The 25,460-nt window shown below is 40.3% G+C and overlaps 1 protein-coding gene and 1 long non-coding RNA gene across 7 annotated transcripts in view; one reads left to right on the top strand and one right to left on the bottom strand.

Annotated features, from left to right (window-relative positions):
- The window catches only part of LOC130679134 (uncharacterized), a 53,942-nt gene that overhangs the window by 22,446 nt on the left and 6,036 nt on the right, over positions 1-25,460 (bottom strand). The gene's annotated exons all lie outside the window — the stretch shown is intronic.
- The window catches only part of TMC7 (transmembrane channel like 7), a 70,420-nt gene that overhangs the window by 42,036 nt on the left and 2,924 nt on the right, over positions 1-25,460 (top strand). For 4 of the 6 annotated variants that reach the window (XM_036917086.2, XM_057486983.1, XM_036917088.2 and 1 more), the window contains 9 exons: positions 4,873-5,018; positions 6,345-6,492; positions 7,289-7,462; positions 8,500-8,657; positions 15,954-16,071; positions 16,378-16,475; positions 18,109-18,295; positions 20,357-20,487; positions 22,753-22,908. In XM_036917086.2, the coding sequence (XP_036772981.2) occupies positions 4,873-5,018; positions 6,345-6,492; positions 7,289-7,462; positions 8,500-8,657; positions 15,954-16,071; positions 16,378-16,475; positions 18,109-18,295; positions 20,357-20,487; positions 22,753-22,908 (1,316 nt within the window). Of the gene's footprint in view, positions 1-4,872; positions 5,019-6,344; positions 6,493-7,288; positions 7,463-8,499; positions 8,658-15,953; positions 16,072-16,377; positions 16,476-18,108; positions 18,296-20,356; positions 20,488-22,752; positions 22,909-25,109; positions 25,456-25,460 lie in introns of those variants that run through there. The other 2 variants (XM_057486982.1, XM_036917087.2) reach the window with 2 other exon arrangements.

Genomic DNA, 25,460 nt, shown 5'->3' with positions numbered 1-25,460 from the left:
TTTTAAAACTATTTGCTCTAGTTCGTTGAAGAATGCTGTTGGTATTTTGATAGGGATTGCATTGAATATGTAGACTGCTTTAGGCAGGATGGTCATTTTGACAATATTAATTCTTCCTAGCCAAGAGCATGGGATGAGTTTCCATTTGTTAGTGCCCTCTTTAATTTCTCTTAAGAGTGTCTTGCAGTTTTCAGGGTATAGGTCTTTCACTTCCTTGGTTAGGTTTATTCCTAGGTATTTTATCCTTTTTGATGCAATTGTCAATGAAATTGTCTTCCTGATTTCTCTTTCTGCTAGTTCATCATTAGTGTACAGGAAAGTGATGGATTTCTGTGTATTAATTTTGTATCCTGCAACTTTGCTGAATTCAGATATTTGTTCTAGTAGTTTTGGAGTGGAGTCTTTAGGGTTTTTTATGTACAATATCATGTCATCTTCAAATAATGACAGCTTGACATCTTTACCTATCTGGATGCCTTGTATTTCTTTGTTTTCTCTGATTGCCGTGGCTAGGACCTCTAGTACTATGTTGATAACAGTGGGGAGAGTGGGCATCCCCGTCTTGTTCTCGATCTTAGAGGAAAAGGTTTCAGCTTCTCACTGTTAATTGTAATGTTGGCTGTGGGTTTGTCATATATGGCCTTTATTATGTCGAGATACTTGCCCTCTATACCCATTTTGTTGAGAGTTTTTATCATGAATGAATGTTGAATTTTGTCGAGTGCTTTTTCAGCATCTATGGAGATGATCATGTGTTTTTTTCTTTCTTTTTGTTGATGTGGTGATGTTGATGGATTTTCGAATGTTGTACCATCCTTGCATCTCTGAGATGAATCCCACTTGATCATGGTGTATGATACTCTTGATGTATTTTTAAATTCGGTTTGCTAATATTTTGTTGAGTATTTTTGCATCTATGTTCATCAGGGATATTGGTCTGTAATTTTCTTTTTTTATGGTGTCTTTGCCTGGTTTTGGTATTAGAGTGATGCTGGCTTCATAGAATGAGTTTGGAAGTATTCCCTCCTCTTCTATTTTTTGGAAAACTTTAAGGAGAATGGATATTATGTCTTCTCTATATGTCTGATAAAATTCAGCAGCAAATCCATCTGGCTCCAGAGTTTTGTTCTTGGGTAGTTTTTTGATTAAGGATTCAATTTCATTGCTGGTAATTGGTCTGTGTAGATTTACTGTTTCTTCCTTTGTCAGCCTTGGAAGGTTGTATTTTTCTAGGAAGTTGTCCATTTCTTCTAGGTTTTCCAGCTTGTTAGCATATAGATTCTCATAGTATTCTCTAATAATTCTTTGCATTTCTGTGGGGTCTGTCATGATTTTCCTTTCTCATTTCTGATTCTGTTGATGTGTGTAGATTATCTTTTTCTCTTAATAAGTCTGGCTAGGGGTTTATTTTGTTTATTTTCTCAAAGAAACAGCTCTTGGTTTCATTGATTTTTTCTATTTTTTTATTGTTCTCAATTTTATTTATTTCTTCTCTGATCTTTACTATGTCCCTCCTTCTGCTGACTTTGGGCCTCATTTGTTCTTCTTTTCCAGTTTCAATAATTGTGACTTTAGACTGTTCATTTGGGACTGTTCTTCCTTCTTCAAATAGGCCTGGATTGCTATATACTTTCCTCTTAGAATTGCCTTTGCTTCATCCCACAGAAGTTGGGACTTTGTGCTGTTGTTGTCATTTGTCTCCATAAATTGCTTGATCTATGTTTTAATTTGGTCATTGATCCACTAATTATTTAGAAGCATGTTGTTAAGCCTCCATGTGTTTGTGAGCCTTTTTGTTTTCTTTGTACAATTTAGTTCTAATTTTATACCTTTGTGGTCTGAGAAGTTGGTTGGTAGAATTTCAGTCTTTTTGAATTTACTGAGGCTCTTTTTGTGGCCTAGTTTGTGGTCTATTCTGGAAAATGTTCCATGTGCACTTGAGAAGAATGTGTATCCTGCTGCTTTGGGTTGTAGAGTTCTGTAGATGTCTATTAGGTCCATGTGTTCTAGTGTGTTGTTCAGTGCCTCTGTGTCCTTACTTATTTTCTGTCTACTGGATCTGTCCTTGGGAGTGAGTGGTGTGTTGAAGTCTCCTAGAATGAATACATTGCATGCTATTTCCTCCTTTAATTCTGTTAGTATTTCTTTCACATGTGGCAGTGTTCCTTTATTGGGTGCATATATATTTACAATGGTTATATCCTCTTGTTGGACTGAGCCCTTTATCATTATGTAATGTCCTTCTTTATCTCTTGTTACTCTCTTTGTTTTGAAGTCTATTTTGTCTGATACAAGTACTGCAACACCTGCTTTTTTCTCCCTATTGTTTGCTTGAAATATCTTTTTCCATTCCTTGACTTTTAGTCTGTATATGTCTTTGGGTTTGAGGTGAGTCTCTTGTAAGCAGCATATAGATGGGTCTTTCTTTTTTATCCATTCTATTACTCTGTGTCTTTTGATTGGTGCATTCAGTCCATTTACATTTATGGTGATTATTGAAAGGTATGAATTTATTGCCATTGCAGGCTTTAGATTCATGGTTACCAAATGTTCAAGGGTAGCTTCTTTACTATCTAACCGTCTAACCTAATTCACTTACTGAGCTATTATAAACACAGTCTGATGATTCTTTATTTCTCTCCCTTCTTATTCCTCCTCCTCCTCCATTCTTTATATGTTAGGTATTTTATTCTATACTCTTTTGTGTTTCCTTTGACTACTTTTGTGAATAGTTGATTTTATTTTTTTACCTTTATTTAGTATTTGGTTGGTCTGCTTTCTTTGGCGTAATTTTATTTTCTCTGATGGCATCTATTTAGCCTTAGGAGTGCTTCCATCTAGTGCAGTCCCTTAAAAATATCCTGTAGAGGTGGTTTGTGGGAGGCAAATTCCCTCAACTTTTGTTTGTCTGGGAATTGTTTAATTCCTCCTTCATATTTAAATGATAATCATCTTGGACACAGTATTCTTGGTTCAAGGCCTTTCTGTTTCATTGCATTAAATATATCATGCATTCTCTTCTGGCCTGTAAGGTTTCTGTTGAGAAGTCTGATGAGAGCCTGATGGGTTTTCCTTTGTAGGTGACCTTTTTTCTCTCTTTGGCTGCCTTTAATACTCTTTGTCTTTGATCTTTCCCATTTTAATTATTATATGTCTTGGTGTTGTCCTTCTTGGGTCCCTTGTGTTGGGAGATCTGTAGGCTTTCCTGGTCTGAAAGACTATTTCCTCCCCCAGTCTGGGGATGTTTTCAGAAATTATTTCTTCAAAGACACTTTCTATCCCTTTCTCTCTCTTCTTCTTCTTCTGGTATCCCTATAATGTGAATATTGTTCCTTTTGGATTGGTCATACAGTTCTCTTTCATATTCTTTCATTCCTGGAGATCCTTTTATCTCTCTCTGCCTCAGCTTCTCTCTATTCCTGTCCTCTGATTTCTATTCCATTAACGGTCTCTTGCACCTTATCCAGTCTGCTCTTAAGTCCTTCCAGGGATTGTTTTATTTCTGTATTCTCCCTTCTAACTTGATCCTTTAGTTCTTGCATATTTCTCTGCAGGTCCATCAGCATGGTTATGACCTTTATTTTGAATTCTTTTTCAGGAAGATTGGTTATATCTGTCTCCCCCAGTCCTCTCTCGGGGGGTTGTCTGGGTAATTCTGGACTGGACCAAATTCTTCTGCCTTTTCATGGTGATAGAGGTAGTCGTAGGCAGGTGGCGCATGTGTCAGCTGGAAGAACAAAGTCCCTTCCTGCTTGCTGGTTGCCCTGCCCCTCTCTGCTGCCTGTGTTGGTCACCCTCACACTGGGAGCAGTGTCTGAGTTAATCCCCTGAGCTGCCATGGGCGGGACAGCCCAGAGCCCTGCTGGGAGAGGCAGGTGCACAGGGTGTGCTCTCCTGTGAGAACAGCGCCCCTTTGCACCCTGCTCTTGCTTCCTCTGCCTGTGCTGGGCAGCTGTGTGCCAGTGGCGTCCCCAGGTCTGTCCCGGGTGGTTGCCCACTGGGAGGAGACTCTGGGCAGCTGCTGTGAGCGCGGCTGCTCTCAGGTTGCTCGGCTGCTGTAGCAGGGCCACGCCGGAGGGGAAATGAATGGCAGGCTCTTTATCATCGTGAGGGGTTTCAGAGCTGAGCTGCCTCCCAGAGGGTTAGGGCACCTGGAGTTCCCTGGGATTCCTAGGTGCTAGGCCGAGTGTGCTGGGATGGTTCCATCCAGCTGTGAGGCCCCTGTCCCTTTAAGACCTTCAAAAAGCACTCACTTTTCTTTTGTCTCAGGGGAGCCAGATGCGGGGACCTGCTCGCAGGTTTTACTGTTCCATTTCCCTAATATCCAGCACACCATGCACTGTGTGTCTGCGCTCCCGGTGCGGATTACTAGGGCTGGGTGTTTAGCAGTCCTGGGCTCCCTCTCCCTCCCTGCTCCAACTCCTCTCCTCCCATTGGGGGGCTGGGGTGGGTGTTGCGCTCAGGTCCCGCTGGGCCGCAGCTTGTATCTTACCCCCTTCGTGAGGCACTGGGTTCTCACAGGTGTAGATGTAGCCTGGCTGTTGTACTATATCCTCTGGTCTCTCTTTTAGGAATAGTTGTATTTGTTGTATTTTCAAAAATATATATGGTTTTGGGAGATTTCCGCTGCCCTACTCATGCTGCCATCTTGGCTCCTCTCTCACCACCTGTGTATTTTTAATGTTCAGGTTTTATCCCTGCTTTATACTCCAAACACTGAGCACCCCTTATACTGCTGGAATTATTCCAGTCTCTGGGGATTCAGGGATGAACAGTGACACTGGAATGTAAGTTTCTTGAGGCAGAAAGTGGCCTTGTGGTTCCCTGCAGTGAACTCACCAGTCTGACATCATGCTCTTGGCTTTGTTTCAGGGTTTCCTGGAGGAGACCTGCCTCTTTTACGGACATTACACCATTGATGGGGTGAAATTTCAGAACTTCACTTATGATCTACCCCTGGCTTATTTGTTAAGCACAATTGCTTACCTGGCCCTGAGCCTTCTTTGGGTAGTGAAAAGGTAAAAATTTTTCTTGTCATTATGTTCTTTTTGAATTACCCTTGATGGCTGAAGTTTGTTGAAGGTATATGGACTCTGGGAGCTATTACCCTAATGATGAGCAGAGCCTAGGGGTGGACTCTGTGAGGAAATGTTTGTGTGAGGGTGTTGGAGGTTGAGGAGACCTGGAGGAAATGGAGGCAGGACTTGGAAACTGGAGTAGCAGCCTGGACTTCTCCATCAGTTATTACTACACATGTTCACCAATGCCATCCCTCCAACCTTATCTTTGACCTGGTGTGTATGCTAACCAGGTCTCTCTTGGTTTGCAGATAGCAGAAACCCAACTCTGACTACTAACTAGGGCACAGGGAAATTGAGTGGCTCAGATAAATAAGGAAGGTATGGATGACTGATCACTTTAATTCCTTCCACTTTTATTGTCTTCACACCTCACTAGCAAATCCTAAAAATACCCTGATTCATCTACAGAGCATGTGGCATTTGATGTTTTTCATATCATGAAGTGCCAGGGTGTATTTCTTCCATGGAAGCATTCGAACGAATGGCAATAATGAAGCACTCAAAAGAATGGCATCTGCTAAACAAGTGCTCACTCAATATTTGCTTATTTTATTATTTAAGTCATCAGTTCTTTCATTTATCCATTTATTGGATAAGGCCGTAATATGGTCCAGGCATTTTGGATATAAAGTGGCAGGACAGCTAGGATATCTGCTCTTATAGAATTTAAAATTAAGTCAGGGACAGGGGCTATAAGCAATAAACACTTAAGTAAGATAACTGCGGATTAGGTTCATTTAGTTGAAGGCAAAGAGACTGACTTGAAATAGGAGTCACAACTTTAGATGGGGTGGTGAAGAATTCATGGAGGGGATATTTGAGCTGAAACCTAAATGATGGGAAGGATGCAGCCATAGGAAGAGGCAGGGAAAGAACTCTCCAGCAAAGGGTAGCAGGAACTGCAAGCTCAAAGCCCTGAGGCAGGAGCAGAGATTCATGTGTTTATGGAGAGGAAGAAAAGCCAGTGTAGTTAGAGCAGAGTGGCCACACAGAAGGAAAGATGGCATCATGCAAAACCTCTAGGCTGTGTTAAAGAGTTTGGATTTTATTCTGTTAAAAGAGCCACTGGATGGATGAAAAGAAATGATTTTCAACAATAAGAAGCCTGGTTGGCTGCCACATACATTTAGAATGTTTCAAAACTTGACCATGTCAAAATAGGTGAAAAGTGCAGCCATGTGTAACTTTAATTTTAGACAAAGCCAATCCATGGGCCTGTATTTTGTTGTTCTTATAAGAAGGATAATCGTGTTTTGGGGTCAGGTCAGTGGAAGGGTTCAAAACCAACCTGATCCGGAGTGAGGAGCACTTTCAGAGTTACTGCAACAAGATCTTTGCCGGCTGGGACTTCTGCATCACCAACCGCAGCATGGCGGACCTGAAGCACAGCAGCCTGCGGTACGAGCTCCGAGTGAGTGCTGCTGGGTTTTCTCCCGGTGGGTTCCCTGCCAGCAAGGGCATGTTTTGAGAGGTGGGGTTGCAGCTTGCAGAGAAGCCCGATGGGGGCCAGGCTGTCCCCAGTGCTTAGCAGGTTTCTCCCAGGTTGTTTTTAAGAGTTTTTGCAGAGAACATCTTCCTGGGGTTGATCATCTTATGCCTAAGCATGAACCTAGTGAACTGCGGCTAGGAAGGAAGGTAGGGACACAATAGTGGGTGGGAGGAGATGGTGTCTTCCCTCCTCCCTCTACTGCCTTATACTGTTATTTTTCCACCTGATAAGAACCTGTCATACATCACAGGAGAAACAGGACTGAGGGGGAATGCTATGATGGTAAGGCAGAGTGGAGAATACCAAAAAGTACAATTTCCAAATAAATAAGGAGAATAATAAACAGCATCTTGATCAAACCTACCAAAACAAAAAGGGAGAAGGAAACAATTATATCAAAAGTTTAATAAAGAAATGTGGAAGGAATCAAATCAAATGTATTATTTGTTTAAAGAAATAATGTATGTCATGAATTGGTTATCATTATATTTTCGCACTTACTGCAAAATCTAACTGCATTCTTAAATAGGAGGTTCTACCAGACTCAAGCCTTTAGTGGACATGAAAACTAGTTGGGCTTGGTTTGGGAAGGTACCTGTGGGGAGGCGAATATTTCAGGAAAGTCTTAAAGATGGATAGGGAGGGTATTCATCAAGTGCCACCCCTTACCATCCCTTCCCCCCCTGCTCCTCACAAACGAGTTTTCTTTGGCCTTCAGGCAGATTTGGAGGAAGAAAGAATACGGCAGAAAATAGCAGAAAGGACCTCAGAAGAAACAATACGGATTTACTCTTTGAGACTGTTTTTGAACTGTATTGTTCTGGCTGTTCTAGCAGCATGCTTTTATGCAATCTACAGAGCAACTATATTCTCACAGGAACACATGAAGAAAGTAAGCACTTTGTGAAAGTCAGCTTAGCTTTTATTCTCGTTGGACATTACGTATGCTAAGTGGTTGCAAACCTCTGAGGTAGATACCATCATCACTGCTGTTTTACATAAGGGGATATAAGTTTGGCTGATAGGACAGAGAACAGAAAATGAGAGATGACCAATTTTCACTTTAAATAGAAATAAAAAAGCATCCAAAATAAAGCATTTGGAATTCCTCCTAGAATCCACAATATTCAAATCTAGGCTTGACTGCCTGGAGTTAATCCCCAGCTCTACTACTTATTAGCAAGGGCCTCAGTTTACCTAAAATAACAATGGTTTTAAAAATCGAAGTTGGTCTAGTGGCTCTGCTTCATGAAATCAATCATCAGAGGCCCAGGTTCCTTCCTTCTTGTGGTTCTGCCATCCTTAGGATGTGCATTCTTCGAAATGATACAAGATAGCTCACCACATCCATATCCTAGCTAATGGGAAGAGGTGAAGAAGACAGGGAAGGCACACCTCTCTACTCCAGTGGCATGACCCAGAGATTGTACATAAAACTTCAGCTTACATCCCTTTGGCCAAAATTTAGTCAAATGGCTGTACCTAGCTAAAAGGAAGGCCAAGAAACTTAGTTTTATCCCACACAGCCATATATGTGATTAAATAATCTATTACTCTGAGGGAATTCCAAGTCAATTTAGTACTACATACCTTAAAACAGTTTAAATTGCCCATCGACACAGAATACATGGATTTGTAAAATACTTCATTGTTTAGATCGTGGTTCCTGTATTTGAACATCGGAGGGGATGCTTATGTTTAGGGGCCTTGTTGAATGCATATATGTTTTGTTTTGCTTGTTTGCTAAACATGTATAGGGTTTTTTCTTCCCATTTTATTGAAATATAATTGACATACAACACTGTGTAAATTTAAAGCACACAGCATAATGACCTAACAAATGTATAGTTAAGATAGTTCTTTTAAGGCCAATTCATTTGTGATGCAGCTTCCCTTACTATCTTCTGACCATTTTTGTTTTCTTCATAGGAAATTGACAAGATGGTTTTTGGAGAGAACCTCTTGATGTTGTACCTGCCTTCTATTGTGATCACATTGGCCAATTTTATCACCCCAGTGATCTTTGCCAAGATCATCCACTATGAGGATTATTCCCCGGGCTTTGAGATCCGGCTGACAATCCTTAGGTAATGCCTAGACATACCAAGTAGGTCACCACTTGCTCCTCCCTTTCTCTTGACAGACATTGCTAATCAATTGTGGCATCTTTTTCTGTTGAGCCAAGAATCCTCTTCAACCTTCAGACAGCCCCAGGAATAAATCACAGTTTACACATGCAGTGCAATCTCTTTGACTTAGGTGTCTACTCAACAGTATCATATTTCTGGTTCATGTGTCAGCCAGCTGAGGGAGTAAGGTAGGACCATAGGAGGAGGTGTTGCTCTGAAGATGTTAGAAACGACAGGTACATACCAGCAGGGAAGTAAGGGAGAGGAGGGGAGGCAGTTGATAAAGGGTGTGTTACTGGCCAAGTTGCTGCTTTGGTGACTGGGGCTCAGTCCTACTGAGTAATTCTGGGAGTTTCTGTGGGAAATATCTACTTAAGAAGATATTCATCCTCTACCATCTAAGGGTGGCTGGGACTCAGAGGCATTAACTCCCCCATACTTCCACCCTACCACCCTGGTGCATGAGAGTCACAAATGCTTGCAATAGAAGGCTGAAGCATATGCTGGAATAGTGAGTGCACAGAAAATGTGGCCAGGTCCCGGATTGTGTGTGCTACAGTTGACTTATTATGATTTGTTGCAATGTCTCTTCTCATGCTAAATAAATATGCAGTTTCATAAGAAATAATGACATGTATAAAGCAGTGTCCAGGGTCTTCTCATGAAGAGGACCAGGTAGGGATGTGTAATATTGGAGTGTTTTCTTTCTGCTTTTAAAATACCTCAGATGACATTTACATAATTTATTTCCTTTCTCCCTTCCTTCCTCCTCCTCATCCTCCTCCCTCCCTCCCTTCCTTCCTTCTTCCCTCCCTTCCTTTCTTTCTTTTGGTATCATTAATATAAAATCACGTGGGCAACATTGTGGTTACTAAATTACACCCATTATCAAGTCCCCACAACATACCCCGTTACAGTCACTGTCCATCAGAGTAGTAAGATGCTATAGAGTCACTACTTGTCTTCTCTGTGCTGAGTTCCCCATGCACCCCCCATGTTATGTGTGCTAATTGTAATGCCCCTTATTCCCCTTCTCCCTCCTTTCCCACCTAACCCTGCCCAGTCCCTTTCCCTTTGGCAACTGTTAGTCAATTCTTGGGTTCTGTGAGTCTGCTGCTATTTTGCTCCTTCAGTTTTTGCTTTGTTCTTATGCTCCACAGATGAGTGAAATTATTTGGTACTTGTCTTTCTCCGCCTGGCTTCTTTCACTGAGCATAATACCCTCTAGCTCCATCCATGTTGCAAATGGTAGGATTTGTTTTCTTCTTATAGCTGAATAATATTCTATTGTGTATATGTACCACATCTTCTTTATCCATTCATCTACTGATGAACACTTAGCTTGCTTCCATTTCTTGGCTATTGTAAATAGTGCTGTGATAAACATAGGGGTGCATATGTCTTTTTCAAACTGGCATCCTACATTCTTAGGGTAAATTCCTACAAGTGGAATTACTGGGTCAAATGGTATTTCTATTTTGAGTTTTTTAAGGAACCTCCATGCTGCTTTCCACAATGGTTGAACTAATTTACATTCCCACCAGCAGTGTAGGAGGGTTCCCCTTTCTCCGCAACCTCGCCAACATTTGTTGTTGTTCGTCTTTTGGATGGTGGTGATCCTTACTGGTGTGAGGTGATATCTCAATCTGGTTTTAATTTGTATATCTCTGTTGACTAGCAATGTGGAACATCTTTTCATGTGTTTGTTGGCCATCTGAATTTCTTCTTTGGAGAACTGTCTGTTCAGCTCCTTTTACCATTTTTTTATTGGATTATTTGCTTTTTGTTTGTTGAGGTGTATGAGCTCTTTATATATTTTGGATGTGAGCCCTTTATCGGATCTGTCTCTTATGAATATATTCTCCCATATTGTAGGATGCCTTTTTGTTCTATTGATGGTGTCCTTTGCTGTACAGAAGCTTTTCAGCTTGATATAGTACCATTTGTTCATTTTTGCTTTTGCTTCCCTTGCTCGGAGAGATATGTTCATGAAGAAGTCACTCATGTTTATGTTCAAGAGATTTTTGTCTATGTTTTTTTTCTAAGAGTTTTATGGTTTCATGACTTACATTCAGGTCTTTGATCCATTTCAAGTTTACTTTTGTGTATGGTGTTAGACAGTAATCCAGTTTCATTCTCTTACATGTAGCTGTCCAGTTTTCCCAATACCAGCTGTTAAAGAAGGTGTCATTTCCCCATTGTATATCCATAGCACCTCTATTGTATATTAATTGACCATATATGCTTGGGTTAATATCTGGAATCTGTATTTGTTCCACTCGTCTATGGGTCTGTTCTTGTGCCAGTGTCAAATTTCTTCATTACTGTGGCTTTGTAGTAGAGCTTGAAGTTGGGAAGCGAGATCCCCTCTGCTTTATTCTTCCTTCTCAGGATTGCTTTGGCTATTTGGGGTCTTTCGTGGTTCCATATGAATTTTATAACTATTTGTTCTAGTTCGTTGAAGAATGCTGTTGGTATTTTGATAGGGATTGCATTGAATTTGTAGATTGCTCTAGGCAGGTTGGCCATTTTGACAATATTGATTCTTCCTATCCATGAGCACAGGATGTGTTTCCATTTATTGGTATCTTCTTTAATTTCTCTCATGAGTGTCTTGTAGTTTTCAGAGTATATGTCTTTCACTTCCTTTGTTAGGTTTATTCCTAGGTATTTTATTCATTTTGATGCAATTGTGAATGGAATTGTTTTCCTGATTTCCCTTTATGCTAGTTGATCGTTAGTATATAGGAATGCAACAGATTTCTGTGTATTAATTTTGTATCCTGCAACTTTGCTGAATTAAGTTTATTAGATCCAGTAGTGTTGGAGTGAATTCTTTGGGTTTGTTATGTACAATATCATGTTATCTGCAAATAGGGGCATTTTAATTTCTTCCTTGCCAACCTGGATGCCTTTTATTTCTTTGTGTTGTCTGATTGCCGTGGCTAGGATCTCCAGTACTACGTTGAATAAAAGTGGGGAGAGTGGGCATCCTTGTCCTGTTCCCAATCTTAAAGGAAAAGCTTTCAGCTTCTCGCTGTTAAGTATGATGTTGGCTGTAGGTTTGTCATATATGGCCTTTATTAAGTTGAGGTACTTGCCCTCTATACCCATTTTGTTGAGAGTTTTTATCATAAATGGATGTTCAACTTTGTTAAATGCTTTTTCAGTATCTATGGAGATGATCATGTGATTTTTGTCCTTCTTTTTGTTGATGTGGTGGATGATGTTGATGGATTTTCGAATGTTGTACCATCCTTGCATCCTTGAGATGAATCCCACTTGATAATGGTGTATGATCCTCTTGATATATTTTGAATTCAGTTTGCTAATATTTTGTTGAGTATTTTTGCATCTATGTTCATCAGGGATATTGGTCTGTAATTTTCTTTTTTTGTGGTGTCTTTACCTGGTTTTGGTATTAGAGTGATACTAGCCTCATAGAATGAATTTGGGAGTATTCCCTCCTCTTCTATTTTTTGGAAAACTTTAAGGAGAATGGTATTATGTCTTCTCTAAATGTCTGATAAAATTCAGCGGTGAATCCTTCTGGTCCAGGGGTTTTGTTCTTGGGTAGTTTTTGATTACTGATTCAATTTCATTGCTGGTAATTGGTCTGTTCAGATTTTCTGTTTCTTCCTTGGTCAGTCTTGGAAGGTTGTATTTTTATAGAAAGTTGTCCATTTCTTCTAGCTTCTCCAGTTTGTTAGCATATAGATTTTCATAGTATTCTCTAATATTCTTTGTATTTCTGTGGTGTCCGTAGTGATTTTTCCTTTCTCATTTCTGATTCTATTTATGTGTGAAGACTCTTTTTTTTTCTTGATAAGTCTGGCTGGGGGTTTATCTATTTTGTTTATTTTCTGAAGGAACCAGCTCCTGCTTTCATTGATACTTTCTATTCTTTCATTATTCTCAATTTTGTTCATTTCTGCTCTGATCTTTATTATGTCTTTCCTTCTACTGACTTTGGACCTCATTTGTTCTTCTTTTTCTAGTTTCGTTAACTGTGAGTTTAGACTGTTCATATGGGATTGTTCTTCTTTCCTGAGGTAGGCCTGTATTGCAATATACTTCCCTCTCAGGATGGTCTTTGGTGTGTCCCACAGATTTTGCAGTGTTGAATTACTGTTGTCATTTGTCTTCCATATTGCTTGATCTCTGTTTTTATTTGGTCATTGATCCATTGATTATTTAGGAGCATGTTGTTAAACCTCCATGTGTTTGTGGGATTTTTGTTTTCTTTGCACAATTTATTTCTAGTTTCATACCTCTGTGGTCTGATAAGCTTCATGGTTCAATCTCAATCCTTCTGAATTTATTGAGGCTCTTTTTGTGGCCTACTATGTGATCTATTCTGGAAAATGTTACATGTACACTTGAGAAGAATATGTATCCTGCTGCTTGAGTGGCATATTCTGTAGATGTCTGATAGGTCCATCTGTTCTAATGTGTTGTTCAGTGCCTCTGTCTCCTTACTTATTTTCTGTCTGGTTGATCTGTCCTTTGGAGTGAGTGGTGTGTTGAAGTCTTCTAAAATGAATGTGTTGCTTTCTGTTTCCTTCTTTAATTCTGTTAGTATTTGTTTCACATATGTAGGTGCTCCTGTGTTGGGTGCATAGATATTTATTATGATTATATCCTTTTGTTGGACTGACCCTTTATCATTATGTAATGTCCTTCTTTGTCCCTTGTTATTTTCTTTGTTTTGAAGTCTATTTTGTCTGGTACAAATACTGTAACTCCTGCTTTTTTCTCCCTATGAGTTGCACAAAATATCTTTTTCCATCCCTTCACTTTTATTCTGTGTATGTCTTTGGGTTTGAATTGAGTCTCTTGTAGACAATGTATAGAGGTGTCTTGTTTTTTTATCCATTCAGTGACAGTATGTCTTTTGATTGGTGCATTCAGACCATTTACATTTGGTGTGATTATTGACAGGTATGTACATATTGCCATTGCAAACTTTAGATTCATGGTTACCAGTGGTTCAAGGGTAACTGCCTTACTATTTAACAGTCTAATTTGACTCACTTAGTTTGCTATCACAAACACAATCTAAAGGTTCTTTTTTTTTTTCTTCCATATATTAGGTATCATATTCTGTACTCTTTGTCTATCCCTTGACTGGCTTTGGGGGTGGTTGATTTGATTTTCCATCTGCTTAGGAATTATTTGTTCTATTTTGTTTACTGTAGTTTTATTTCCTCTGGGGACAGCTATTTACCCTTAGGAACACTTCCATCTATAGTGGTCCATCCAAAATTCACCATAGAGACAGTTTGTAGGAGGTAAATTTTCTCCGTTTTTGCTTATCTAGAAATTAATCCCTCCTTCAAATTTAAATGACAATCTTGCCGTTAGAGTATTCTTGGTTTGAGGCCCTTCTGCTTCATTGCATTAAATATATCATGCTACTCCCTTCTGTCCTGTAAGGTTTCTGCTGAGAAGTCTGATGATAGCCTGATGGGTTTTCCTTTGTATGTGATCTTTTGTCTCTCCCTGGCTGCTTTTAATATTCTGTCCTTATCCTTAATCTTTGCCATTTTAATCATTATATGTCTTGTTGTTGTCTTCCTTGGGTCCCTTGTGTTGGGAGATCTGTGCTCCTCCATGGCCTGAGAGACTATGTCCTTTCCCAGATTAAGGAAGTTTTCAGCAATTATATCCTCAAAGACACTTTCATCTCTTTTTCTCTTCTTCTTCTGGTTACCCTATAATGTGAAAATGGTTCCATTTGGATTGGTCACACAGTTCTCTCAATATTCTTTCATTCCTAGAGATCATTTTTTCTCTCTGTGCCTCAGCTTCTTTGTATTCTTGTTCTCTAATTTCTATTTCATTTACTGTCTCCTCTACTTCATATAATCTTCTTTTAAATCCCTCCATTGTATGTTTCATTTCAGATACTCTTTTCTTTAATGATTGAATCTCATTCCTGAATTCTTCCCTGAGTTCTTGAATATTTTTCTGTACCTTCATGAGCATGTTTATGATTTTTATTTTGAACTCTCTTTCAAGAAGATTGATGAGTTCAGTTTCACTTGGCCCTCTTCTCGTGTTTGTGGGATTTTTTGTTTGAAGTAGGTTCCTTTAACGTTTCATATTTGTAGGTGGCACCATCTAGTGCCCCAAAGCTCTACTCTCTGGACCTGCTCAGCCTCTGGAGCAATGTCAGGATGGCAGGGGAGTGGCACTGTTGGGAGAAAGAAGTCTTTCCTGTTTCCTGGCTGCAGTGCCTGTTTCCATTGCCAGGGCCAGTGGGCCAAGCATGCAGGTAGAAGCCTCTATACTTAGCTCTTGTAGCTGCCATAGGCAGGGCCTCCCTCTGGCTGACCCGGCGCCAGGAAAGGGACAGCAGTTTGCGAGCCGGTGCCAGTGAGGAGGAAGGCGCAGCTGGTTGCGCATCATGGTGGGGGGCCTTGGAGCTATAGCCAGGCAGAGGGATGGACTGCCTGAAGCTCCTAAACATTCCCAACCTGCTGGTCAGAGTGTGCCTGGACAATTTTGTCCACCTGTCCTTTCTCATGAGCAGCAAGCTCTGTGCAATCCTTGCCCCTTTAGCAACCCTCTCGCTGTTAGGAAGTCTCTCAGACTGCCTGCCTTTCTTTTGTCCCAAATTGGCCAGATGTGGCTCCCTGTTTTCCATAAGCAGCTGGAATCTCAGTCTCTCCAAGTATTCTGCCTGTCTTAGCTTTCCAACCCCCTAGTCTCCAGAGCACCATATAATGTAGGTTTGTGCTCCCAGAGCAGATCTCCATGGCTGAGTGTTCAGCAGTCTTAGGTCCAGCCCCTCCCCCCTCCATTTCTCTTTCTCCCACCAGTGGGTCCCGCTGGATCACAGCTGTGGTACATTACCTTGTTCCATGAGGTCTGTTCTTTTCCCCAGGTGTATGCACTCTGGCACAGCCTTCTTTCCTTTTGTTCTTTCAGGATTAGTTGTATTAACTATATTTTCATATTATATGTGTTTTTGGGAGTAGGTTTCCCTCTCACCTCTCATACTGCCATCTTTATTCCCTCCCCTCTCATGGCTTCCCATTGTAGCCATTTTTAAGTGTACAATTAAGTGGCATTCAGTTCATTCTCAATGTTGTGCCACCATCACCATTGTCCATTTCCAGAACTTTCTCAAAACCCCAAATAGAAATTCTGTACCATTGTGGGTTTGGGTTTAAGCTTCCACTCTCTAGTCCCAGTTCCAAGGGCCAGCATGTCCTGACACCTCCTCTTCCCATCCTCTTTTCCATGCAGGTGTGTCTTTATGCGTTTGGCCACCATCTGTGTGCTGGTGTTCACCCTGGGCTCCAAGATTACATCCTGTGATAACTACACATGTGAGCTCTGTGGCTACAACCAGAAATTCTACCCGGTGAGCTGCAGGGATGGCAGCATCCTGTTGGGTTGGCCATTTAGGGGTACAGGCTCAAGGTCAAAAGAACAGCCCTTGAAGCTATGGGTGTGAATCCCCGTTGATCTGCTTTTTCACTGTGCAGCAGAACCTGGCACACCAGGGACTTCTACAGGGATGAAAGCCACAGTGTGCTAGAGCTCAAGCAGAAATCAGCTCATGGTCTCCACAGGCAGCAGGATCTGGAGATGGAAAGTGCATTGGCAGGAGTCTGGCTTTCTCTGCCCCAAGTCAGGTCTCATTTTCTCTCAATCTTTTTGGTTTCAGTGCTGGGAGACCCAAGTTGGACAGGAAATGTACAAGCTGATGATCTTTGACCTCATCATCATCTTGGCTGTGATACTTTTTGTGGATTTTCCTAGAAAGTAAGTGTAACAGACACTCCTCTTGTCTCCCTGACCCCTTTCACACTGTCCTGTCTCCCCACTGGAAGCTCCCATCACAGCTGCTCTTCACAAAGTGCTGATTGATTCCACAGTCCCTGGAAAGCATCAACGATCATCCAGCAACTTTCAAACAGCCTGAGACCATTGACCCCACAGTTCATTAGGTACTCCCTTGAAAAGCAGCACTGACCCCACAGTCCATTAGGTGCTCCCTTGAAAGGCACCATGAAGAGGTGAAATGGCACTGCTTTTGATGAGGCTTCCATGGGGATGACTTCCTGCCATTTGCACAGCCACCATCAGTACAGACCCTCGAGGTTCAATTCGCAGCACTGCCACTCATGGGTTATGTGACCTTGGGCAAGTTATTTAAGCTCTATGTATTTTCCCACCTGTGACATGGGATAGTAACAGTACCCACTTCATAGCATTGCTGTGAGGATTAAATGAGAAAGTGCAGATAAAAGTACTGAGAATACTCCATGCCACAGAACTCAACAAAATGTTAACTATGGCATCATGACTGTTGTTACTGTGCCTTCATTCCTATAATGATTCTCAGCATTTCCTTGAGCCTTAGGTGAAATGCAGTTCACTTAATCATGTTGTACCTAGATGTACAAATTAACAAGGCATCTCACAGATCCAGTAAGCCCTTAAAAATAAACACTAAAAAATAAACTGTCTTTTTAAAAAAATTACACAAATATAACAAGGATGTGTGCTTATGAAACCATAAATATTTAGAATCTAAACACATAGAGAAGTCTGAAGAATAGTAAGGGTTCTCTTTTGTCACTGTCCTCCTAGATTCCCAGTTCCACCCTACTCCGTAGAGGTGGTCACTGCTAACACTTTGGGGTAGATCAGGCAGTCCTTAATAAAAACACACATCTATATAAATACATGTATAAGTAACTACACAGTCTTGCTGGAAGCATTTCTCCCCCCATAAATGGGATCACTGTACATCCAACACTGGTCCACACTTGCTTATCCCTCATACAAACAAAATATCATGAACAATCTTCCATGTCAAGACAAATGGATTTTCCTCATTTGTTTTAAGGACCATATAATATTCCACTGTATCCATGGCTTATAGTTTGTCAATGTAGCCCCTACTGATGGGCATTTATGTTGTTTCCAGAGTTTGGCTAACATGTAGCAATGCTACAGTGAACAACTATGAGTGTTTATCTCAGGCCCCTGGTTCCAGGGTTTCTGTAGGAAGCTTCCAGGATTCTGGGAAGTGGCATACTAGGGGGTAGGGTCCTCATAAGCTGCTTTCCATTTGGATGCACATTACTTTTTGGGCTGAGTGGCAAGCCAGAGCACAAAGACTGCCCATGTCATTTATTGTCACAACCTGGTGAAGTCCCTCCACATTCCACATTTCAGATGAGAAAAATGAGCCTTATCTTTATTAGGCTGGTAAGCTGTGAATCTCTTCCCAGACCCTGGCCCTAAGGATTGCAGAGTTCAATATATATTCTGCATCTTCTAGACCAACCAGTTTCCATGAGAAATATATGTGGAAAAACCCTGATTTTGTGGATGGGTTCTGTGTCTTTGGCAAGCCTAGATGAGAAATTGTCCTGTTTGTTTCCAGACTTCTAGTGACCTACTGTTCTTCTTCAAAGCTGATTCAGTACTGGGGGCAGCAGGAATTTGCTATTCCTGATAATGTTCTGGGGATTGTTTATGGGCAAACCATTTGCTGGATTGGAGCTTTCTTCTCACCTCTTCTCCCTGCAATTGCAACCTTGAAATTCATTATCATCTTTTATGTGAAGGAGGTAAGGAGATGTGGAAATGGGGGGCTGATACCCTGGACCAATAAGGCATTTGGCATGCATATGTTTGGAGCCCACCTGCATCTCATAAGATGCATCAAAATTACATCCCTTAGTTGAAAAATATTTGTATTCAGGAAAAAAGACTTAGAATGGATTTTCACCTTTTTATAATTTTGAGACTTTTGTCAGGAAGTGTTTTGCATCTGTGATTTATGTGTTGGTTTTAAATCTTAACTAAGAGTTGAGTTGCAATTGATCAATCCATTGATGGTGGTACATTTTGGTGATGTTGAATTGAAATGTTTAGTAATCTAAATTTTATGATTTTCTGTTTGGATTTCAGAGCCATTGCATTTATTTTCAAGTCTCAGTTATTTGTGTAGCTCCTTGAACAGCTCATAGGCCCTAGATGTTAGACCTGAAGTAAGTGCTTAACAGGTGAACTGGCCCTGTAGATGACTAGCTTATCTGGGCTTATAACTGAACTTTTTAATTCATTATAGAGGCTACAAATACTCACTATTAAACATTTGAACAATACAGATGTGTATACAGTAACCTGCTTCAAGAGGTATCCTGTTAACAAACCCAACATTTATTGGTTACCTATTGCCAAGTTCTGAGGATTCAGAAATGGAAATAGTAAGTCATAACAATGACAGTAGTAACAACAGATGATAATACCATATGCTCCCACTCTGCTGAACACTTTACACAAATTATCATGTAATGCTAACACACATCCTTTGAAGTAGGTACTATTATTAACCATATTTTATAAATTAAGAGGCTGAAGTTTAGAAAAGTAAAGTACCTGGCCAAGGTCACACAGCTTAAAAGTGACTGCTTGGATTTGAACCCAGGTTTACGTCACTCCAGAGCCTAAGCTCTTAACCGAGTAACTAGGGCCTTGAATTGAGCCATACTTTCTTCCAGAAGTTCTGGCCTTTGAAGAATGTTCTGATGTATTCATTTGGAAACTTCAATTGGCTGAAGTCAGCAAGAAGAGATGCATATGTAAAAGTACATAGGAACTTTTTCCCTTTCCAGAAAATATTGGTTAGCCAGTGGTTTCCCAGTGTAGCATAAGAAAAGACAGTGTGGGGGTAATGGGCTGGATCATGGGCACTGGACTGAGTCCTGACACTCCAGGCCTAACTAGCTGGCTTTGTCCGGACAGGACACTTGGTCCTGACACCCAGTTTCCTCTGGCTCCCAAGATGTTCCGGTACTGCTGGAGTCAGAAGAATTTGATGCTCCCCTCCCAGTAATGGAGCTTTTTAAAATATTGAGGAGAAAGTTGATGCCTGTTACCAGCTCCCTATCTGCTTCCCTACTTGGAGTCTTTTTTTCCCCTCAATGGAACTATTTATTTTTAATATATAGGAACAATAAATATGCTTGTAAAAATTCAAGCAAACTAATCTTAATTTGTTAGATATTATTGTAGATCCATTTTAAATATATTTAAACCCCAGAAAGAGTAAGTACTTTTTAATCCTTTCACTGTATATGTATACCAAGTCATCACATTGTACAGTTGAAATATCTTACAATTTTATTTGTCAATTATATCTCAATAAAGTTGAAAAACTTTACAATAAAATTTTTTGAAAATACTTTATCTTAAAACTTAAATGAGATCATATGGCACAGAGTTATGAAATCTTCCCCTTTCATTTCACAATGCCACATGGGGTGTAAAACTTTCTTGCATCCCTTCTAAGAGAGACATGATATTGCATTGTGTGGATGCCCTTTAACCTAAGGAACCCCTGTTGATAGCTATTTAGGTTGTTTCCAGTTATTCCATTATTAACAACTGTAGCAGTAAACATCTGTATACATGTAGTTTGGCCCATCTTCCCTGTTTTCTCATCAGGATGAACTCCCCAGTGTTGGGATCTGGATTAAACATTTTTTATTTTGATCTGTACTACTGATTACCCTTAGAAAGGTTATACCAATTTATATTCACACTGTAATGTGTGAATATGCTCATAAATCCTAATGGAAGCTGTATTCAATTGCTCTTAAATTTTTCTCTTTCTTTCCCCTTAGATGAGTCTTCTTTATACCTGTAGACCCTCCCCGAGGCAGTTCAGAGCATCCAATTCTAATTTCTTCTTCCTGTTGGTGTTGTTGATTGGACTGTGTTTGGCAATAATACCTCTAACAATCAGCATGGCACGGTAAATACAACTTTGTTTTCTAGAACATTTCCTTGTTTCTTTGACCCATCCCTCTTTATGTTAAAGGGTTCCCTGCATTCTTTATTGGCTTTCCTCACAGTGTTCCACCCCCAGAGGTCAGTAATTATTCCTGGTTTAGCCAGGCCTACCTTTATTTCAGTCTCCCTCTGGATACTGGAATGTCTTGGTCTACTTCGGAACTTGGGCTGTCAGCGTTGCCATTGTTTTTGAGAACCCTGGTTGGGTCTTTCCTATCCAATTCCACTTTCCCAGGACTTCTCTTCTAGTCCTCTTTTGGACTGCTTCTTTTTCAAATTATGAAAATTGAACAGTCATTATAGAAGACTTAGAGTGTCTTCTATGTGCCAAGCATTGTGCCAGATGCTAGGGGTATAAAGACAGTGCAGACATGGCACAAGGAATGTAGAATCTAGTGTGGAATTTGGAAAGAGCAAGATATACTTAGGGCTAAAGACCAGAAGTTCAAACCCATAATGCCACTTCCTAGGGTTTTTTGATGTTTATACAGAGCCTGGCAAATTTTTCCTTAAAGGGCAATAGAGTAAATAGTTTAGGCTTTGCAGGCCATATGACATCTGCAGAACTATTCCACTCTACTGTGGTATCAGAAAAGCAGCCATAGACAATATATAAACTATAAGTATGACTGTGTTCCAATAAAACTTTATTTATAAAAACAAGTGTTGGACCAGATTTGGCCTGTGGACCATAGTTTGCCAATCCCTGACTTACACTCTCATGGAATTCCATTTCTTCATCTTTAAGTTAAAATCCTTTATCTTTGAATCTGTCAGATTTTATCTTTCAGCTAATTTGAGTCTATGTATTTTTTTGTTATAGTAATATATGTTATATTAAAAAATTCTAACAGTACAGAAGTGTGAAAATTAAAAAGAAAGAACTGACCCTTATCTTCACCTCTTAGTTCCACTCTGCAAGAGTAACTAACCACTGTTAATATTCTATAAATACTTTCAGAAATTCATTAGGAAAACATTTTTTATTGTTTTAAGCCATGTATGAATAATGCTGTACTCGTTTGGCAGCTTACTTTTTCTCTTAATTTTATGTTGTACCTTTTTCCATACTAACACATGTAGAACTCCTTCAAATGTTTTTTTTCATTTTTTTAAATAATAAATACATTCACATGGCACAAAAATGAAAAAGTATTAAAGGAGTAAATGGTAGCAATTTATTTTCCAACTACTTGTTTCTCTCTGAGGGACAGTTGTCTCATGTCTCTGTGTGTCTCTTTGCTTCTTTACTATTCCATCATATGAATGGATCATCAACTGTTCATTTCCTTAAACATTTGGGAACTAATTTTTATCCATAAAAATATGGCTGCAATGGAAAATTTTATACACAGAACTTTGTGATGTGAATGTAGGCAATTCTTTGTAGGCCTTAACATTTTTTTCCTAGTAATTTTATTTTCCCTATTTTTCATTTTGAAAATTTTCAAATCTATAGAAAAGTTGAAGAAATAGTAGCCATAAAAACTCATATACTCTTCAGTTGGATGTCCTAATTGTGAACATTTTGCTACATTTTCTTTCTCTCTCTGTATACATTTTATTTTGCATGTGTGATGAACCATTTGAAATTCATAGACACTGACATTCCATAGCTAAGTAAAAACTTCAGCCACCCTCATTTTGAGATCTGAGGATTCACAGAAGATAGAAGCTTACACTTGAGCATGCAGTTCCTAAAAATAAGGACATTTTTCTTCCTATGCATCCACAATAACATTATCACCACTAGAAAAATTAATACTAATATCATAGTCTTACCATTTTCAAATTTCTCCAATTGTCCCCAAATAGTCTTTTATAGCTTTATGTTAAAAATGAGGATGTTTTGAGTTTTACCCATTGCTTTATATCTCTTTAGTCTCTTCTAATCTTTGCTTTTTCCGAGAGTCTACACCTGTTCCTTAACCTCTCAATTAAGAGACTAGAGAATAGGATCCCCACATTCTGGATTTGTCTGATTATCTTCTTACAGTGTCACTTAACTTGCTTTTTTGTCTTCAATTTCCTGTAATCTGTAAGTTTTGTCTAGAGATATGATGAAATTTCAGAATAGGCATTCTTTACTAGAATATTCCAGAAGGCCCAGGAGGTCAGGTGGTTCCTTGCAAGCCACTGTTAACAACGCCTTATGGGTGAGCAGAGGAGGGCTGCCTAGCCTGGGCTGCATGCCTCACCCTGAGCCCCTTGGTCTGTGTCCTGGCAGAATCCCTTCCTCAAAAGCCTGTGGGCCATTCACCAACTTCAACACCACCTGGGAGGTGGTCCCCAAGACCGTGAACACCTTCCCCAGCTCACTGCAGTCTCTGGTCCACGGCATCACATCGGAAGCCTTCGCTGTGCCTTTCTTCATGATCATATGGTGAGTGAGAACTGCCGGGACCCTGTGAGTATTTCTCGTTGAGGCATGTGGGCGACTCTGCTGGGAAATGGCAGCTCACCTGCTACACCTGATAACCTTCTGAACCTCTCGGAGCCTCACTTTCACATCTCCAAAATGGACGTAATGGTAATTCTTTCAGAGGGTCATTGAGCAGGTTCAGTAGGAGTCCACATGTAAGCCATTTACCCCAATGCCTGACTTATAAAAACCTAATAAATGTTGCCTATTATTAATTAATATTACTAATAATTTACAAAATAGCTGGCTTGCTCTTTGAAAAAGTAACTGATTATTCAGCAGAGAAAAGAGCACCAGGTTACAAGCACGCACTTGAACCATGGCTCTAGACTTGTAAGCTGTGTGGCCTTGGCTCCTTACATATCCTCTCTGAACCTGTTCCCTCATCTGGAAAATGGAGGTGAAAATGGCACACACCTCATAGGGTTCTATGAAGAAGGAAATATGGTTAACACATGAAAAGTGTTTAGCAGAGGATCTGGCTCTTACTAAGGGCTCAGGAAATGACAGGTATCATATGCAAGGGTGACAATGGTCTTTGCTGCACAGTGATTCATCTTGAGTGTTAAAGTAATTCTAATCACAAATGTGTATTAGGGCTTACTATGGGCTAAGCACTGTTCTAACTAAAGTCTGTTATTATTCATGGATTCTGTATTATGAATGTGCCTATTTGCTAAAATACTTTTGTAACCCCAAAGTCAATATTTCAGGCAGTTTTCATGGTCATTTTTGGACACACAGAGAATAGCAAAAAATCTGAATTGCCTAATGTTCACCGTCTTACTCTTTTTGGGCTGCTGTAACAAAATATCATGGACTGGGTGGTCTATAAACAGAAATTCTTAAGTTCTGGAAGCTGGAAGTACAAGATCAGGGTGTCAGCGTGGTTAGATGAGGGCCCTCTCCTAGGCTGCAGACTTCTTGTGTCCTCACATGGAGGAAGGCACAAGCAAGCTCTCTGGAATCCCTTTTATAAGGGCACTAATCCTGTATGTGGGGCTCCATCCTATGAACTAATCACCTCCCAAAGGCTCCACCTTCTAATACCATCACCTTGGGGTTAAGATTTCTACATATGAATTTTGCAGGGACACAAACATTCACACCATAGCACACATACCCCAGCTGAGGTCGAACAGCTCTGCCTTCTTGTTTCAACTGTCATACTGTAAATAGGGGTCCTTCTTATGATGCATTTAGTGCCACATTTCTTGCATTTTGTGCTTTGGGTTGGTGATTCTACTGTTTACAATGTCCCCAGTGCTGATAAGTATTCCTAAGTCCAAGAAGGCCATGATGTGCCTCATGTAGAAAATAAGTATGTTAAATAAGCGTCTTTCAGGCTAAGTTATAGTGCTGTTGGCTATGAATTCAATGTTAATGAATCAACAACAGTAAATAACATAGCTTTAAAAAACCAAGATTAAGTGTTGATAACCTTCTTTCTCAGTAAATGAGACACATAGACAGGTATTGATCAGGTGACAGAAACATGTGACCAGAGATTCAAGGAACCTAACCCTGTGTTTCCCCTGAGAGAACTGGTTTCGTATTTTCATAATTCCATGCTCACAGGGACTTTACAGAATATACATCTACCACAAATAGCTGGAATTGATTATAGTTTACATGAATTAACTCATGATACCATCACAATTACCCTATAACGTAGATATTGTTACAGTAAAACCCCACCATACTGCAAGAAGTGGATCCCAAACCTATTAAAGGTAAGACACCTTTTGGGAGCTGTGCAGCCAAACAGCCTGGAATTCCAAGGATCCTGCGATCCAGCCTAGGCTGTTCAGCCCTGGTTAGCCTGGCACCACGTGGTGGTGGTTACCTAATCTGGTCATTCCTGTCCTGTGGCCGTAGGGACCTCCAGAAGAGTATCACTGATGTCAGCCATTCTGGTGGCCTTTGTTTGCTCAGCACTATCCAGGGAGATTGGACAAGAAACCACCTCCCTGTCACTGAATGAGGTTGCCTGTTGTTTCCCTGGGGGCTTGCCCTCCACTACATGTACCCCTCTCCCCAAAGTCAACCTCCATTTGAGATCAGAGACTACACAGAAGATGGGAGCCAATGGCTCTTCCTTAAAATTGCATTATCCTAGGCTTGTTATCCCTGAGTTTTCCTATGTTATCTCCATTTTACAGATGATGAAACTGGAGCCAGAGAGATTCTGCAGTGATCATCCATAGACAATTCATTCCAGGCCAAGCTGACTCTATGGGCCGTTTCCTTCTCTCTCCCTACTATGTTGCATGTGCCAGAAGGACATCAAAAACTTTTAATATTCACTTAAAGCCATGAATCGGTCTCTGCTGCCACTGTCAAATAAAACCCCGTCTGGCTGTTTTAGATGCTCTCCGCTTGGGAGAAATGAAGGGTTTCTTTTTTCTTTTTTTCAAACAAAGTAAAACTGTTCCAGGCAAAACATGTCGGGTTGTTTTTCTAGTGGCCTTCAAATAGCACAGACTCCATCATGACCTCTCGCCTTGTGTTGC

This window comes from Manis pentadactyla, chromosome 10 (genome assembly GCF_030020395.1).
Source record: "Manis pentadactyla isolate mManPen7 chromosome 10, mManPen7.hap1, whole genome shotgun sequence".
In the NCBI taxonomy this organism is placed as follows: Eukaryota; Metazoa; Chordata; class Mammalia; order Pholidota; family Manidae; genus Manis; species Manis pentadactyla.
This window is presented reverse-complemented; position numbering and strand designations above follow the sequence as displayed.